The following is a 19,053-nucleotide window of genomic DNA, read 5'->3' on the forward strand; positions in this document are numbered from 1 at the left end:
GCCAAGATTTAAAATTACAAAAACAACTCAAGAAAGAAATATATCAATGTAGAAAGGAATTAGGATCATTATGCCACCAATTTGACATCAGGAATGAGCCTTCTTCTTCAAAAACATGTTGCCCTGAAAAGCCAAAAAATAGGAAAAAGAATATTTCAGAATATTATAAAAAACCTAAATATAAAAATACAGAAAAGGGAAGAAACAACAAAAAACAGAAAACAAAATTGACAAAACAATAAAATGTTATAGATGTGGAAAACCAGGACATATCTCAAAATATTGTAAAATCAAAAGAAAAATCAATAACTTAAATTTAGAAGAAGAGATAGAACAAAAATTAAATGAAATCCTATTAGAAACAACTTCTTCTGAAAATGATACATCTACTGAAACAGATGAATTACAAATAGACGAATTACATACAACATCCCAGTCTTCTGGAGATGAGAATGAACCTTCAATTAATATGCTAACTAAAGATCAAGAATTTATGATAGAAGTTATTGATAAAATTCAAGACCTAGAGCTTAAAAGAGAATACCTTTTGAAATTAAAATCCTCATTAAAAGATAAACCAGAAAAAGAAAAAGAAATCATTTCTAGTCAATCACAAATGTATAATATACAAGATATAATATTTAATAAATATGAAAAAATAAAACCAAGACAAATTACAAACTCTGAATTACAGTTGGAAATAAAACAGATTAAATCAGAACTTTCTCAGCTTAAAATAGAACAACAAGAAATGAAGGAACAAATTAGATCCTTAAAAGACGAAACCTCAGAAAAAAGTTCATCAGAAACTGAACCTGAACCTGAAGAAAATACACAAGAATATATGATGGTTCTAACTGAAGTATTTATTCAAAGATATTTAATAAAAATAAATATTGTCATAAATAATGAATTTCAATTAGAAACAATAGCCCTTTTTGATACAGGAGCAGACCAAAACTGCATTAGAGAATGAATAATTCCAACAAAATATTATAATAAAACATCAAAATCTCTTAAGGCTGCAAATGGTAAAAAATTAAAAATTACTTACAAAATTCCCAATGCAGAAATATCCAACAAAGGTATAAAATATCAAACATGTTTTTTAATGGTAAAAGATATTACCCAAGATGTCATATTAGGAACCCCATTCATATCCTTACTCAAACCTTATAAAGTAACAAATAATTCTATCTCCACTAAAGTTTTAAACACTAAGGTAGAATTTCCTTTTGTAGAAAAACCGAAAATAAGAAACCTCAACCTATTAAAATCTTTATCCATTCATAATGGACAAATTAATAATTTAATTAATTACAAACAGAAGCAAATCTCTTTCCTAAAAGAAGAAATATGTTTTAAAAAATTAAATGAACAATTAAGAAAAAAAGAAATACAAAAAGAATAGATCAAATCAAAAAGGAAATAGAATCAACAATTTGCTCTGACATTCCTAATGCCTTTTGGAATAGAAAGAAACATGAAGTAACATTACCATACGAAAACGATTTTGATGAAAGAAAAATACCCACAAAAGCAAGACCAATACAAATGAACAAAGAAATGGAAGAATTTTGTAGAAAAGAAATACAAGACCTTCTTAATAAAAAATTAATTAGAAAGAGCAGTTCCCCTTGGAGTTGTTCAGCATTTTATGTAATAAAAAATGCAGAACTTGAAAGAGGAACGCCAAGATTAGTAATTAATTACAAACCTCTCAATCAAGCCTTAAAATGGATTAGATACCCAATACCAAATAAGAAAGATTTGCTACAAAAACTTTGTAATGCAAATATTTTCTCAAAATTTGATATGAAATCCGGATTTTGGCAAATCCAAATAAAAGAAGAAGAAAGATATAAAACAGCATTTACTGTACCATTTGGACAATATGAATGGAATGTAATGCCTTTTGGGTTAAAAAATGCTCCATCTGAGTTCCAAAGAATAATGAATGATATTTTTTACCAATATTCTCAATTCACAATAGTATACATCGATGATGTATTAGTATTTTCAGAAAATTTAGAAAAACACTTTAAACATATATCAATCTTTATAAAAGTCATAAGAAATAATGGTTTAGTAGTTTCTAAATCCAAAATAAGTTTATTCCAAACCAAAGTAAGGTTTTTAGGTCATTACATTACCCAAGGAACCATTACCCCAATAGAACGATCTATAGAATTTGCTAGCAAATTCCCAGACCAAATTCTTGATAAAGTCCAATTACAAAGGTTCTTAGGAAGCCTCAATTATGTTATAGACTTTTATCCAGGTCTTAGCAAATTATGTAAACCATTATATGATAGACTCAAAAAGAATCCACAACCTTGGATAAAAAACCATACCAATATTATCACCCAAATCAAAAAACAAATCACTAAGCTTCCTTGTTTATATTTAGCTGATCCAAATGCCTCCAAGATAGTTGAAACAGATGCTTCTGAAATAGGGTATGGTGGGATCCTAAAACAAGTTAAAGGAGGAAAAGAGCAAGTAGTCCAGTTTACTTCCAAACACTGGAATCCTACTCAGCAAAATTATAGTACTATTAAAAAAGAAATTTTATCAATTGTTTTATGCATTACAAAATTCCAAAGTGATTTATTAAATCAAAAATTCCTTTTGCGAATCGATTGCAAATCAGCAAAAGAAGTTTTACAAAAAGATGTTCAAAACATTGCCTCAAAACAGATTTTTGCAATATTGCAGGCAATTTTGAGCATATTTGATTTTGATATTGAATACATCAAAGGAGAAACTAATTCTTTGCCTGATTTTCTCACCAGAGAGTTTCTTCAAAAATGCCCCCCAAACTCCGAGACAAAGGAAAAGGGAAAATAGAAGAATCATCCAAAACCCAAATCACATCAAAACCAATTAAAACATGGTATGAAATTTGCCAAGAAGAAGATGAGAAATCATCATCATCATCAAAATCCTCCAAAAATACAATAATTCAAGATGCACAAGATCCAAATGAGATTGGTTCTCAAATCAAAAAATGGATTGAGTCCCTATCTCAATCTCCAGAAGTAGCATTGGCCTTTTCGCAAATGAAAGAGGAAACTCCTCTCAAACAAATTGCTGCTGAAGCAGCAAATGTTTCAAAAATAAAGAGATTGTTTTACACAAACAAAATCTCTTTAAAATGTTTTAAAAGAGACTTCTCTCCAAGAGGTTTTTCCAAAAGAGATAGCGGTATCTTCACAAACTGCTACACAAAAATCTTCACAATATTTTCCAAACAAATATTTTGAAAAAATTCTTGTTATGGAGGAAGAATTTTCAGAAAAACCTCCACATATACTGGCAAAAGAACTTTTCAATGGATGACATTTCAAACCATTGGATTCTCAAAAACCCCAACAGTATTATGAAAATATACTGGTCCAAACTGGATCTGTTTTGTTCAAACATTACACAGATCCAAAAGATCCAAATTTTATTACCCATTCAACAGCCCAAATATTAAAAATTCTCCGACCAAGAGATTGGAGTGAAAACCCAAATGCTTCAAAGAAATTCCCAGCCAAATTTACCACCAAAATAGACCATTACCCATATTTTACATATTGGGATTACCAAATGGCATTGTACAATGCCTTTTTAATGAACAACCAACACATGAGACATTCGTGGCTCATATATTTCAAATATGGCACCCAATTCAAATTCCCAAACTGGTTCCAAGAGTGGTGGAATTGGTATGGACCATCATCCTTTGAGATACTACCAGAAAAAATTCAAAACTTATGGCCCAAATTCTTTGACAAATTTCATCCTGAACCAGATAAAAAAATTATAATATTTTATATTAATAATTTTAAATATTTTAAAAATAAAAATAAATTTATTATCAGTATAATAAGATTCAACTTTATTTAAGATAATTTTTAATAAAAATAAAATTACCCATTAAAAAGCTATTTTCCAAAAAAATGATTTACTCTTTTTAAAAGGATAAATTATTTTACAAGAAAAAGAACTTATTTTTTGTGACATGTTAATCATTTTCTGTGAAACAAACACAAGAACTATTTGGTGTAGATCAAATAGTTACAACCCAAACGAACTAAAAACAAAAAACAAAGAATCAAACTATCACAACATAAATTAAGAACCGGATCAATCCAGATTGCAAATCAACTAATTAAACTAAAGCTTACACATAACAACATTTAATAGTGAAATTAGAAATTCACAAATTTTAATTAAACATTATAAATCTCGAAACTCCACACCCAACAAATTAAAACCACCAACGAAACCAAATCCACATTCATTGATCATCTCTAAATTTAACTAAACAACGGATGCCATTTATGTTGTGTATGTCTTGATAGAAGAAGTATGATTATACTCCCTCATTGCAGCTGAGGTCTCAAGCAATACATTTTTGCCTTTTGAAGGAAGATGGACTAAGTTATTAATAACTTAGGGAGTACTACCACATGCATAAAGTTTGCCGACACCAAACATTTGGGTGTAACCACCCAACCAAACATCAAATTTTCATTCTCATTTCCAATTATTTCATCTTTATAATTTTATATTTATATTCGATGCATATAAATTTATAAACTATCAATAAAATAAATAATAGCATCTTATTAAAAATAAAATTATTTAAACATACTATTTTAAAATTAATAAATAAAAATTATATAAATATATAAAACCCAATAATACTAATCACATTAAAGTGTATCATTAAGCTCTGCTCTTATTAAAAATTTCCTGACATTTACATCAGTTCCATCATGTTGTCTGTCTTAATTTCTACCCATCCTTTTACTTCATGTACGTTCATAAATCCCCCCCCCCCTTTGTGTGTTTTCTCCCATTGTTAGACAAATTGTACTTGGATCGATATATAAAAATTAATTTGTAATAATAAAAATTAATAAATTTCTTCGTAAAGTAACTCGATTTACTCTTTAATATAATATTTATAAAAATTAATTTATTTATTTTTTAATAAAAATAAATGGTGGTGTCACAGCCAAATAGTTCAAAGTACACACACGACTCAAAGAGTCAAGAGTTGATTAAATTATCAATAAAAGCAACAATCAAGGGGGGAAAATATTGCCTGCAAGGAAGAAATGTATGTATAGATGGTGTATACAGAGGAATGTGGGACCCACTTGAATTTGTCGGAGTTTTCACATGGGATTACTTTTGTCGGTTATAATTAACAGCTTGTCTTAACCTAATCGAATGAGACTGTGGATCTCAACATATATAATCCCACACAATTATTTTAGGTAATATTTGATGTAAGGTCCCTATATTATGCATTTTTTTCCTTGTAGACTTACTTTTATACTATAATGTGATATTTTTAATTTTAGTCCCTCTATTTTTTGAAATGTGCATTTTTAATGTTAAGGCCAATTTTTTTCCTTGAGGCCAACTTGATAAGTTGTGAATTTAAGGTTCTAAATTAAAAAAATAAAAAAAATGTTAGATTTCTTTTCGAATTTATAGATTTTAGTCTAACCATATATTTTTATTTAACTATTTAAAAAATTAGTGGTGAAAACTTGTTTGACTCCTCTATCAGATCGATATTATTTTCAATAAAAAAAGACAAGTAGAAATGTGGAAAAGGTGAAAATAAACATTATGATGGAATTATTGTAGACAATTTAGAAAGTTGGTTTAAGTTCAATTGTGGTTTGAAATTTATGACAATGAATGATAACTAAAAATCTAATTTTAATTTTTTTAAGCATAAAAATTAAGTTAAAAAATAAATAATAAAATTCATTTTGAAAGATTTCAATTTAATTTATTTAACATATAAATATATACTAAATAAATATTTTCAAAAAAGTTTGAAGGCCAAGACCCCTTTGCCCTCGTGACTGTCCATCCTTACATGTAGTAACACCTTAATATTTTTTTTTTGTACGATTGAATAAATATTATAATAGAGAGACTAAATCCACAATAAACACATAATATAGAGGATTTATATAGAATTTGACCACTGTTTTAAATTACTAAAGAAAGAGAAAAGCTTAAGGCTCACAAAGGCCGAGAATCTAAGTTCCCTTTGCACATGAGGATTGGGATTTTTTTTTCTCTTTTTTTTTTTGAATAATTTTATATATAATATATATAAATAATATTTGATAAAGGATTTTAGACTCTATAAAAAATTAAGGGGTGAGAAGTATCGTATAAAAATATAATAAAATATTAAAAATAAATATTTCTAAAAAATAACCCATATATAAAATGTCATATTTTTCTTTTTCCAGTTAATGACTAGGTATAGTTTAGAGAGGGGAAGGGAAGGAGATTATTGAGGATTACAGGTACACATGGCCCATCCAATCCATGGGTGTTGAATCAATAAAGAGACTTGTTTCAGTAGCTATATTAAAATTCAAGGAAACTGTGGGGAAATCAGGTGTGGTGCATATATCTGATTTTTAACCAGATTGTTGATACCAACATTCCACCATCCCATCCATCCCTTCTCTGTTTTTGACTGTCACTCTCTCAAGCACACAAGTTAGCAGTGGGTGTGCTTTCTTTGCCTTCCCTTTTCCAGTATTTTTCTGAATATCTCTCCCTTCATGTGGTCTTTACCTTCCTTATTTCTTGCATCATTTTCTGCTATTAAAAACCCCCAAATCCTAAACAGAAAGATCACTACTTTCAAATCTGTCTGTCATTGAACTCGTTATAATCCCAAAAGGAGTCATTTTTATACCTTTTTTTTTTGGGAGGGGGAGTGTGTACCCTTATGAAGAAGGATCTGCGTTCACATTGGAGTTTAAGGTACTTTAATCTCCATTTGGGTATCCTCAATTTTTAGACTGTGTTGAAATAGAGCCAAAAGGGTACCCAAATAATCTGTCTTTTGTTTTTCTTTCTGGAATTTTTCGCTTGTTGATTGATTTTTTCAGGTTCCTTATTATATATAGGAAGATGGTGACTAGAAATGGGATGTTATACCCAATTCTTGGATTTGCATCATGTGTGGCTTTTCTTTACATGTCTTTTGGTGACTTGAAGCTTAGTGCTAATTTCACCAAGGGACCGAGGTTTAGTTTTGTGGAAAGGAATGGGACTCAATTCTTTTTGAATGGTAAACCATTATACATTAATGGATGGAATTCTTACTGGTTAATGGCCCATTCTGTGGACGAAAGCAGTAGACCTAAGGTCAGTGCAATGTTGCAAGCTGGTGCAAAGATGGGTCTTACTGTTTGTAGAACTTGGGCCTTTAATGATGGAGGTTATAATGCTCTCCAGATTTCCCCTGGCCAATTTGATGAGCGAGTTTTCAAGGTATTAATTTGAGATTTCGGGCTTTTGTTTTGTAAATTTTTATGTTTTTGCACAGAAAAGATTCTGCAATTCATTTTATAACATGATTATCAGCTGTATGATTCAATCCTACTAGATGATGTAGGTGTTTTTGGTCCCCAGTTGTTTGGTTTTACATGATGTTCTAAGTTCACCTCAACATTTTCGGTTTCAAGCTTTCAAGAGATTTCCAATCTGCATATTGAAGATGGTTTAGATTGCTGCACAGTTGTTGCTAGTCTAATCTTGGTTTGTCTTGAATATGAAGATGATGGAGCTCACTAAGAATGTAATCTAGAAAGCTAGAAATGAAAGAGAATAACCCCATAATAAGTTAATTGCTTTGATTTCTCAGCTGCTTGATTAGGAACCTGTCAAAAATCCCTTAATCCTTGACTCTGTCATGTTCTCCAATTTCGTTTCATGTGACTGTAGAGTACATTTTCCCAGTTATTCTTATTTATGATGGCAACCTTAAGTTTTTGGCAGGCCTTGGATTATGTCATTGCAGAAGCAAGGCAACAAGGAATTAGGCTGCTTCTCAGCTTGGTAAATAACTTGCAACCATATGGCGGAAAGACGCAGTATGTCAACTGGGCATGGCAAGAAGGCGTTGGTTTGAGCTCTTCTAATGATTCCTTCTTCTTTGATCCATCTATCCGCAAATATTTCAAGAATTATGTCCTGGTATCTCATCATCTATCTAGTAATCTAGGTTTCATTTCACTTATCTTTTTCTTCTTTTCCTTATATTTGAATAATGGGAATTTTCTTCCCCCGCATCATGATGCATGCATGTCACTGTATATATAATATGCTATTCAGTGAACTGCTCATGGAGTGCTGACATTACACTGTTGAAATAGATAAATCTTAATGCTCAAAGGGGAATTTGATGCTGCAAACGTTGCAGTCACTTGCTTATTAATTTATTCTTGATTGGGCCTTATAAACAATAAGGACCAATGTAGACAAGAAACAAGAAAGTTAGAACAACAATTTGATTGTGAAAGAGAACTGAAACAATGTATAAGTGAAAGGAAATTGTTTACAACGTGTTGTTAAGCTCCATGAAATAAACTTTCCTTTTTATTTCTTATTTTAGGACAGGGGGAAAGGATATATGATAATTCTATTAATCTTTCGTTTCTTAAAAACATGGGGTTTCATTAGCCTGATTTTTGCCTTTCAAGAATGCAAAAATGTTATTCACCATCGAAGCAAAGTCAGGAGATTGAGATTATTATAGACAGTATGGCATAATTATGATTCTTTATGTCTTGATGCAGTACAGAATAGAAATCCTTCTAAATCTTTACTTATCCATCCATTTGAAGCAAAAACAAATATAAAACCAAGATGTGGTGGCTATCAGCCTTCATATGAATGGAGTATGTATGGTACAGTTTGGTAGATTATTTGTATATTATTCAGAAAAGTCTCCTTGTTAAGTGCCAGCCAATAATATGTATGAACCTCATTACAGACTTTCAATAAACATGATTTTATGTGAAAAAGGTTGAGAACAAGGGCAACCGACACTATGATCTCAAACTTGAGGGAAAATATAGTTTCTTCCGTATATGTTCTTTTTCTCTATTTGCTATATCATAAATTCTGTAGTATTTCTGGTCTGCAATATTGCCTTATCCTGATGTGTTTCTTTTTCTCAGACTGTCCTTACCAGGAAGAACACTATCACTGGAATTCAATATCGGAATGATCCCACCATCTTTGCTTGGGAGTTGATAAATGAACCCCGTTGCATGACTGATCCTTCTGGGGATACTCTTCAAGTGAGTTATAAGATTTTTGAACTATTTAGACAGACCAAAAAAAAAAAAGGGATCGTAGAATAGTTATTTTAAGCACTAATAATAATAATAATAATAATAATAATAATAATAATAATTGACCCTATATTGGTTTCTAAATTTTCTCTATAATGTAGACCAATTATGCTTAACTTAGATGAATGTGGTGGTGTATTGCAAAATTTTCGTATAATTGAATGATGGGCTTACCAGTAATTTCAAGTCTCTTATTGTGAATAAGGTTGCCTTTTCATGCTCACTTATATTTGGATGAAATGTTTTTCTTCCACTAAACCTGAATGTGAAGGACTTTCTTAAGATTTATTAACTAGAAATACTTCAGATTTTAGAAAATGGGCTTTATATTTCATATGCATTCATCACAAAGAGTGGTGTTTTACTTTATTGATTTGTCTTTTAATTTGAGTTGAGTTTAATTTTACGGCATTCCCATTGCAGGATTGGGTAGAAGAGATGTCGGCTTTCATAAAATCAATCGACAAAAACCATCTCTTGACCATTGGCTTAGAAGGATTTTACGGTCCTTCAAGCCCCAAAAAGGCAACTGTGAATCCAGAACAGTGGGCCTCGGCCCTTGGAGCTGATTTTATGCGCAACTCGAACATTACAAATGTTGATTTTGCCTCTGTTCATATATACCCCGACCAGTGGTAAGCCATATTGACCTCTATTTATGAAATTGTTTCGAATGAAGCCTTATCATTGTCTCGGAGGCACTCTGTTGTTTCTTCGATAAGCATGTTCTCTGATGTCTGTTCATTCCCCCTTTGGTAGGTTTCATGGTCTTGGGTTCGAAGAAAAACGGAACTATGTTTCCAAGTGGATGCACTCGCACATTGAAGATTGTGACAAGGAACTGAAGAAGCCAGTTATGTTCACCGAATACGGTCTGTCAGACCAGAACAAAGACTTCCAGCTATCCCAAAGAGAGCAGCTTTATAGAACCATTCAGGACATCATTTATAAATCTGCAAAGAAGAAAGGGTCGGGGGCAGGTGCTTTAGTCTGGCAGTTCTTTGTAGAAGGAATGCAGGAATATAGTGATGATTTCGGGATGGTACCATGGCAGTCCCCGCCAATTTACAAACTCACCATAGAACACTCGTGCAAATTGGCTAGAATCCAAGGACTTATTCAAGAAAACGGAAACCTCAAACAACTGTGTTCCAAGAGAAAGTAAAGCTAGGGCTTGCTATCAGAAAATTCAATTCTTTCTGGTGAGGTAATTTGTGCGAGATATATATTGGTATTGTATCAATTTTTTTCTTCTAATATCCATACAAATTACTATGTATTAAGTAGAGAGCCATATATATATATAGCACAAGATTGCAAGTTCGCTGCAAAAACTTGGGTGAATCATCGACAATGATTAACATATTTTCAATTCATTGTAGAAATTTGAATGGATCCCATTAAGCATTGCGCTTCAAATGCGGTTTTCAAGTCAAACTAAAGGAGTAACTTTTTTTAGTTAATTTGCATGTTGGTAAAATGTTGAGACTCCAGATTTTGAATGCTCTTGTTCGAGTCCCTATCTATGCATAGGTTTTTCTCTTACCTTGTGTGCGAATGTTACCTGAATTTTTTCAGATTGGTTTGGTTTTTGGTCAATTCTTTATTGTAATTGATCCAACATATATTTGTATGGTTTTCAACTAATCTCGATTACTTGAATCAGTCAAAATGTAGGATTTCAAGCCTCTTCTTCATTATTGACAGGACATCCTTTGATGTACGAACAAAAGCATCATTAAGCTGTATTCACTGTAAATTTCGAACAATACACAACATTAAAAATCCTACATCCATCCTACAGAGAACTAGCAACCTCGTTTTGCCAGTCTAGGGGAGGCCCTTGTCGTTGTCCCTGTTCCACTCTGCACCTCATCTGTACCCTTCTTCAAACCCTTTACAATCCTCTTTTTCTTCTTCTTTATCTCCTCTGACTCAACATTAACCTCTTCCACAATCTTCATCACGTCAATGCCGATCCCATCACTAAAACCCCTCTTTCCTCCACTCGCAACGCCGCTATCCTTATCCTTAGCCACTCTCTCGAAATCATCTCCCAGCTTCCTCACTGCGCCTTTCCTCAGTATCCTCTTCTCTTCTCTGTTCATCACAATCTCATTGTCTTCATTTTCACTCTCTACGTCCTCCTCGTCCTCATCATTAAGGTCCAAGAATCTCTTCCTCTTGACGGCCACAGGAGCAGGAGGAGGGGATAAAGAAGCATCGCTATTGTTTTTCTTAGGGATAGGATCCTTGTTATTAATGAACTTGTCGCGCTGGGCCTTCAGTCTCTGGACGTTGCCTTCGATGCGGCCTTGGAGACGGAGGCGCTTGAAACTGAGACCACCCATGGACCAGTGCGCTTCATTGGCCCAAGAGAGCAGCGGATCAAGAACTGGAACCGGAGGATTTACGCGTTCGGAGTTGAACCTGGTTTCGTTGTAGATACGGGGCCGAGGAAGACTGCTGCCGTAGAACTTGCCGGGGCCGAGAGGAACCACCATATTAGAAGTAGACTTAATTTGGAAGATTTGTGAAATTATTGGAAGAAAATGTAGAACTGGGAATGAATAGAGAAGGTTTGGGTGGGGGTTTTATTAAATGGTGTCGAAGGGTGGCGGGGGAATTAAGCGGGAGACGTCTGGTTTGGCGCCCAAACTTAGCGCCATACTGAGCTGGCATGGAGTGTTTTCAGTAAATACGAGCCCATAAATGACTAGGATTTGGTTTCATCCGGGTCTAACATGATTTTTACGTTTAGTTATGGATATTATTATTATTAAAAATAAATCATTGGAAAAATACTTGATACATTATCCACAAGCAGAGTTTATTTAATGACAAATAGATGTAGAATATGGTGAAAATTAAATATATAAAATAAATGAGGCTTGTGACATTTTTAATTTTAATTTTTTGAGTTAAAAAAAAGTGTATTGTTAATTTTTCAAATACTAACCTTAAATAATTTTTATTCTAATATAATTGAAAATTATATAAACAAAAATTACAAAATTAACTAGCAAGTTTTGGATATAGTGGTAAGACAAGTGTCATATCGAAAAATTCTGCCTATAGCGTTCGCAATAACTCTCGGAGAAACGACAGATGATTGGGATTTCTTCCTGAGCCAGTTGTGACACCTCCTTTGTCCACAACCCGACATATGTGTCATATCAGATAGGGGACCTGAAATACTTTCGGCAATTGATCATCAAGGATCCTTCTGGGACTGCACTCATCATCGGTACTACATACAACATGTGGGATCCAATTACTACCAAAAATATCCTTTGGCGACTAAGTGAGATCTAGTCATCAACATGGGTTTGTAGCTCCAACTATGTATTCATTGCATATTGATTGGTTATAAGGATATACAATTTATTTAGTTGTGAAATGTCATGGCTTTCGGATGTACGGTCTACCTACTTCTTTTTATTCTACATTTTTCATGTTTATCTTTTTTTTTCTTATTCAAATGGCTAAATCTAAATCAAATTTCATATTCAAAATAATGTCGATAACAAAATATGACATTTTTTTTATTTATTGTTAACTAATGTATAACTCATAATAGATAGTAATAAAAACAAATGGTTTGTTTGAATGAATAACCTCGGTTTTTTATTTATTTATGATATATCAATATTTACATCACAATAATTGTAAAAAAAAAACAAACTCAATCGTGTTGTCGGGGAGAATGTGTGCCACAAGGCGGTAGACGACGATTGTATGGAGGATTTTTTAGTACAACCGGCAGTACAAATGGAGGTTCAACCGGAGGTGCATTTGGAGATGCGAGCCTGTAGACTTCCTCCTCCTCGTCATCATCGCCTAAATATGTTGTTGGGAAATGTGTCCATATTATAGTAAACATGTAATTGCCTTCTATCTATTTGAATGATTAATAAATAAATAAAGTTAATTTCACATTTCACTATTATGTCGTTTGTATTTTTTTGTCTTTCATATTTTGCATACATGGCGAAATTGTGACAAACAAATATTAGTTCATTGATTGTCTAAGTTCAAACTGAAGATAAGTGGCATTGTAAGAACGTTTACATTGCGAGAAAGACAACTTACTTCAATAGATAATCTAAATAAGCCCATAATCCCGTAAAAAAATCGAAGTGAGCATTTGATTCAAATACTAAGAATGATTATTATGTCATCTACAATTCCAATTGGGGAGATGGCTAGTCTTGGCTATCGAAGCAATTGACTCCACGGATAGAGATATAGATGTATTTATTGGTAGAATGATACGTTGGACTGGACCCAAGATGAATTAATTCTAAATCTATTAGTGAATTAATTCACTTGTGACATTCATGGTGTGATTTACCTAAATCCTGAGTTAGTCACTGACATGCGTATGTAACTCATGTGCTTTGATATAAGTGGAGGCTTATGCTCTAAAGATGATCAAGCCCATAGTCGGTATGTTGGGTACATGACTTGTGTATGGTATGACTTTACCAGCAACAGTGAAATTCATAGCTCAATTAAAGAGTTAATGGTATCCTTTCATTAGCATTGTGTGGATTGATAAATATGAAACATGCCCACGAGTAGCTCGTTCTCGAACAAACAATTTATCACAGTCATTTGTTGACAATTATCATATTAATCATTAAGAAGACATAATGGTGACAATGAGATAAAATAAGATTGTATTAAGTGAACGAATTTAACTCAAAAGAATCAATGATATCATATGAGGGTAACACACACATGACGAGGTTACTGGACAAAAAAGTTGGATGAATTGTTTTCGTAAACAATATACAATGAGTTTTTAATCATGATAGTTCTTGTGGATTGAATCCATAATTAAGAAATTACAAATTATCGGAACGATGCTTCTGGACATAATTGCAATCACTAAAGCTTAATTGTATATGTCCTATTAGTCCCTCCGCTAGCTCAATAAAAGCTCGATTGGACTGCATTTGAATCCGAAGAAAATTCTACGACTTTGGAAATAATTTGATTGAGTTGATTTATTTGATGTGGAAATCGTGAAAATTGTTTAACTAGAGAATTTGATTAAAGAATTTTCTTGAAAATTTAATTTGAAAAATCTAAGTGGTTTTTGGAAAAATTAATTTTGATCAAGTAAAATTAAATTAATCAAATAAATTAAAATTACTATGATATTTTTGGAAACTAATTTTCAAGTCAAACAATTCGCCCAATGGGTAACTGAACTTGAAAATTGGACCTGAGATCGTAAATTGGGTCCGAGAACCTAAAATTGAGACCAAGTTCCAAAAATTGGTCGAACCGGGCTCGATATGTGAAATCGAACTGACGGTCCAACCGGTGGCTAGACCGGACCGATCAGGTTGTCACTGACCTGGATCGAACCGGCTTGAGGTGTTGTAAGGGTGTCGCACCTGCATCACCGAACATGGTGGTGTTGACGGTGGCATTCCGATGGCCTACGGTAGTTGGTCTTTGATGGTTGAGTAATGGAAGAGTTACATTTCTACTGAGACTCTACCGGAGAATTTGATTTCAGATTAACTATTCTAAAAATAATATTATTTTAATAGTTTAATATTAAATTAAATTTGATACTTATCTTAATAGTATTTTATTAATTTAATATTAAATTGATTATCTTAATGTTAAATTTAATTTAATGTTACAGTCTATTATTTTAATAAGATTTAATATTAATTTTAATCTAATATCAAGATAAATATTATATTAATTTAATATTAAAGTGATTAAGTTCAATCATAATTGAACTCTCTAAATTCTCCTTGTATAAAAAGAGTCTTGAGTCAGTATTTGACACACACTTGAATTTAAGAGAAAAGTGTAGAGAGAAAATTTTCTGAAGAAATTATTTTAGAAAACTTCTAGAGATATTTTTTTATTTATAACTTGACCCAAAATTTTAGAAAAATTACAAAATTACCCAACTGATAATTTTTGTGAAATTTTTTTTATTCGAAGCGAGCCCACACTCGGCAAATGTGAGCTTGAGGATAGTAGAAAAAACTACTCGGTTGAAGCGCTCATCCTAGATGAATAAAAAATGTACAATTTTGATTAAGTGTCTATCACTTTAGATATCATAACTAAGATCTTGTTTTGGAAAATTTTTTAAAAACTCTATTTTTTTCTAAATTTATTTTTCGCAACTTTTTCGAAACTCATATTTTCCAACAAATATTGCATAGTCACAAGTGGTGCATCTTCTGTCAGAGCGGATGATGAACTCGTTGTGTGACCACGTCCCCTCCTACGCTGCTGTGGCAGTCGATGTTGCCTTTTTGGCCTAATTTTTTGACTCCTCGCATCTAGTGGTAGCAGATACAGCTTGCCGATGGCTCTGAGCCATGTCAAGTAATCATCAGCTACCGCCATGTCCACGGAGAAAAATGACAGGTAAACGGGCAAGGATTGTATCCTACGATCCCACGCTTCGATGTGCTCCCTGTGCCGCACCGCCCAGTTGTTGTTGTCTTTCCCCCGCATGTCCACTTTGTGCAGCTCTTTTAGGTCTCCCGGTGACAGCAAAATTCGTTGCCTCCACCCGAATTGCCACAACAATTGGTCTGATTTGTGCATTTCCACTATTGCGTAAACTATCAACAGCACCTTAGCGTCCCATATTTGCCGATTTTCCAACACTTTCGGCGGATGTAAGATATGACATCGATGTCAGCGTACGACATCCATTCAAATTGAAAAGCAAAATTGTAAATATCGTTATGTATGATTTTTTTTTACAAATCATTACGTAATTAATATAGGTTCGAAAGAATAAGTAACTAACCTCAGCTTTTGAGTGTTTATCTTAACAACCTAATATCTTCTAACTCATCTGGTAGTCCTATGTAACTCGGCGCATAGTTCCACCTATACAAGCGATATGTTAGTCGAAACGTATAAAAATAATTATTGTACAAATTATGTATTTGTTAATAAATTATGTTTACTTCGTCACCAACAGGAACATATATAGGTCGATCACATTAGGACGTAGAAACGATAGTTACCATGTAACACCCTAAAATATGACCTAGGAGTTTTAGGAGTATTTTAGGGATTTTATTCTTAGAGTGTTCGAAATTTTGCGACATGGTTTATCGATAATGTTTTTAACTATGATTTTTAGAAAATTAAATCAATTTCTGAAAATGAGTTTTAAAGACCTTCAATTTTGAAAATTGGATTGATTTGTAAAAGAGTCAAAATTGTGAGTTTTTAAGAGTCAATTAAACCAAATTTTAAAAATCACCCTAGTATCATCCCCCACATGTAAGTTCCACGTTAGTCTTCTTCCCCTTTTATTGTTGTTTCCATCCCTTTCTTCTCTAAGCACTTTACAATCGATTTTGATTCCCGAACTCCATACTCTTGATTTCTTTCACTTTCCCAACATTAAACCTCCATAAAATCCAAGAAAAACGCCCAAAATACCATAGATTCCTCCATTTTCAAGATTGTGAGTTTTTCGGGTTTTCGATCAAATGTTCAGATTTTTGTCAACTAAGGTAACGATTCAATTCATAATTAGTTTTAAATATTATCTAGTCTTTTAAACGGAATTTTTAGCCATTAAATCGTATGTTTTAAATAAAAGTCACAAATTTGATCGTTAATAGTGGATTTCGAGATTTTGCATAAAAACGTGGTTTCAAAGTGTTTTCAATTAGTTTTGACATGATTAAGAGGTTTCTAAACTTACTTTGAAGTTTCGATAAATATTTTTTGAGTTTTAATGAAATTTCAGAAAATAACCATAAAACATGTCGAAAAAGTTGATACTATGAACTTAGTAGTTTAGTATAGTTTAAAGGTTGGGAATTAGTCGTAGGTGAATTATAAGATGAACGAAGTTAATTTTAGGTGAAAAGATTAAGTATAGACCGAGATATTCGAATTTAAAGTTTGCAATGTTAAATGTTTCGATTACATGAGAACATAGCTTAGGCTTATGTTTTTGGTTGCTTGAAGTGAGTTCCTAGCTGATGGTTGAATTGTATTGTTGTGTGATTGTTGTGTTGAAGCTCCGGATTCGCTAGGGCCATCTACGAGTTAAGAAAAGCTAGTTTAAGCTTTCGACTTTTTGGAGAATGTAACGCCCCTAACCTGAATTCGTCGCCAGAATAGGATTACGGAGTATTACCGGAGTTTACAAATTAATTATCAGACATTTCATTTCATCTAGCATTCATATTTGAAACCAATCAAAATCATACATATTGTCCCTTAAACGAGCCCTTGATGCCCAAATTTATGCATTAGAAACACATAAGGACTAAGTTGAAAACTCAAAAAAAATTTCGAAAATATTTAAAGTTTCCAACACTGTAGAGGTCACATGGCCGTGTGGCCATGCCGCGTGACTCACACGGTTTAGAGGCACGCCCGTGTCTCAAGCCGTGTGGGTATTCGAAATAGGGACACACGGCAGTCTTTTAACCCGTGTCCGTGCCCGTATGAGTATACTGACTTAGGTCACACGGTCAAGTCACACGCCCGTGTGCTAGGCCATGTGAGCATTCTGTTTTGAGCAAATTTAATATACAAGGGACACACGGTTGTGTCACCTGGCCATGTGTCACACACGATTGAGACACACACCTGTGTCTCTACTCGTGCGGATGAAAATAAGTCATTTTACAAGCCATATTTCTCACCCAATTTTGTGTCTATCTGTAATATCCCGGAAATTACTATTGTAATACCCCGAAAATTACTACAGTAAGAAAGTAGGTATACTTGATAGTAAAATAAGGAAATAAAGTGACAAAAAGGGAAATTTTGAGTTATGGCAACATTGGGAAGTATATTATGATATAATCATTCAAGAAAGGATTAAATCACAAAAGTGAGAAAAGTTTTGTTGATTAAGAGTAAATAATCAAATTTTGAGGGGCAAAAGTGTAAATATGAAAATTTTGAAGGACCAATGATGCAAATATTTTAAGGGTGAAATAATCTAGAAACTAAGGAAAATGGATGAATTAGGACCAAATTGAAAAGGTGAAGAATTTTGAGGGACTAAATTGCAATTTTACCAAATTAAGTGATGACTCAATGATGAATTTTTTAAAGATTTGAAGGGCAAAATGGTCAATTAGAAGGGAGAGAAATCTAGAAGGTAATGATTATGTTGGAGATATTTTAGATTAATTAATTAATTAAATATTAGTTTATTAATATTTTAATTTGATTTTTAAATAATATTTTATCATTTTATTATTTTATTATTTAGTATATATATGTGGAAAGAAAGATGAAAAGCCACCATCCCACCATTTTTTCCCATGCACCAATGTGAGAAGAAGAGAGAAAGAAAGAAACTTTATTTTCTTTACAATTTGGTCCTTTGACAAAAAATTTACCATTTTCATCTAGAAATCAAAAGAATTTTCATATCCATCAAGAGAGAAAGATAACAAGGAGACTATGGGGAGCTAGAATATCAAGTTAGATTCAAGAAATAGAAGCTGGAGGAGAGAGAAAATCAAGTTAAAGATTGAAATCAATATGACAAGGTAAGAACATCAAGATTTTAATATATTTTTAAATTTGCTATTATCAAAAAAGTATGGAAATGATGTTAATGTAAAGTTTTCGTATATATGGTCCCATGTTCTTGATATGTTAGTGAAGAGAAAATAAGAGAAAGTGATGAGAAATAATGTAAAGAAAGAAAATAAGGGTGTTATAAACATGGTAATAAACATCTTGCACTAAAACAGTTTTGGACAGCAATAGTAGGTTAACTTTGAAAAATCACCATAAATTATGGGAATCTAATTAGAGGATGAAATAAATATGGAATTAAATATTATTAAGTATAGTTTCTCATAGAAGAAACTTTGTAAGT

General features: G+C 32.5%; 2 protein-coding genes across 3 annotated transcripts; one reads left to right on the forward strand and one right to left on the reverse strand.

The window, feature by feature from the left end:
- The first annotated feature begins 6,240 nt into the window (after window positions 1-6,240).
- On the forward strand, window positions 6,241-10,604 carry LOC107909288 (mannan endo-1,4-beta-mannosidase 2). 2 transcript variants are annotated; one of them, XM_016836761.2, is made up of 6 exons: window positions 6,241-6,804; window positions 6,933-7,317; window positions 7,825-8,022; window positions 9,009-9,131; window positions 9,609-9,820; window positions 9,945-10,604. In XM_016836761.2, exons 1-6 carry the CDS (start codon window positions 6,770-6,772, stop codon window positions 10,348-10,350), a joined length of 1,359 nt encoding a protein of 452 aa, XP_016692250.1. In that variant the 5' UTR covers window positions 6,241-6,769; the 3' UTR covers window positions 10,351-10,604. The 2 variants fall into 2 exon arrangements, with proteins under 2 accessions (XP_016692250.1, XP_016692251.1); XM_016836762.2 differs by having other exon boundaries at window positions 6,286-6,804; window positions 6,951-7,317.
- A 389-nt stretch (window positions 10,605-10,993) lies between these two features.
- On the reverse strand, window positions 10,994-11,689 carry LOC107909289 (uncharacterized). Its single transcript, XM_016836763.2, has one exon. The coding sequence runs from the start codon at window positions 11,687-11,689 to the stop codon at window positions 10,994-10,996; it is 696 nt and encodes a 231-aa protein (XP_016692252.1).
- Window positions 11,690-19,053: the final 7,364 nt, after the last annotated feature.

The sequence above is a fragment of the Gossypium hirsutum genome, chromosome D02 (genome assembly GCF_007990345.1).
Source record: "Gossypium hirsutum isolate 1008001.06 chromosome D02, Gossypium_hirsutum_v2.1, whole genome shotgun sequence".
Taxonomy (NCBI): Eukaryota; Viridiplantae; Streptophyta; class Magnoliopsida; order Malvales; family Malvaceae; genus Gossypium; species Gossypium hirsutum.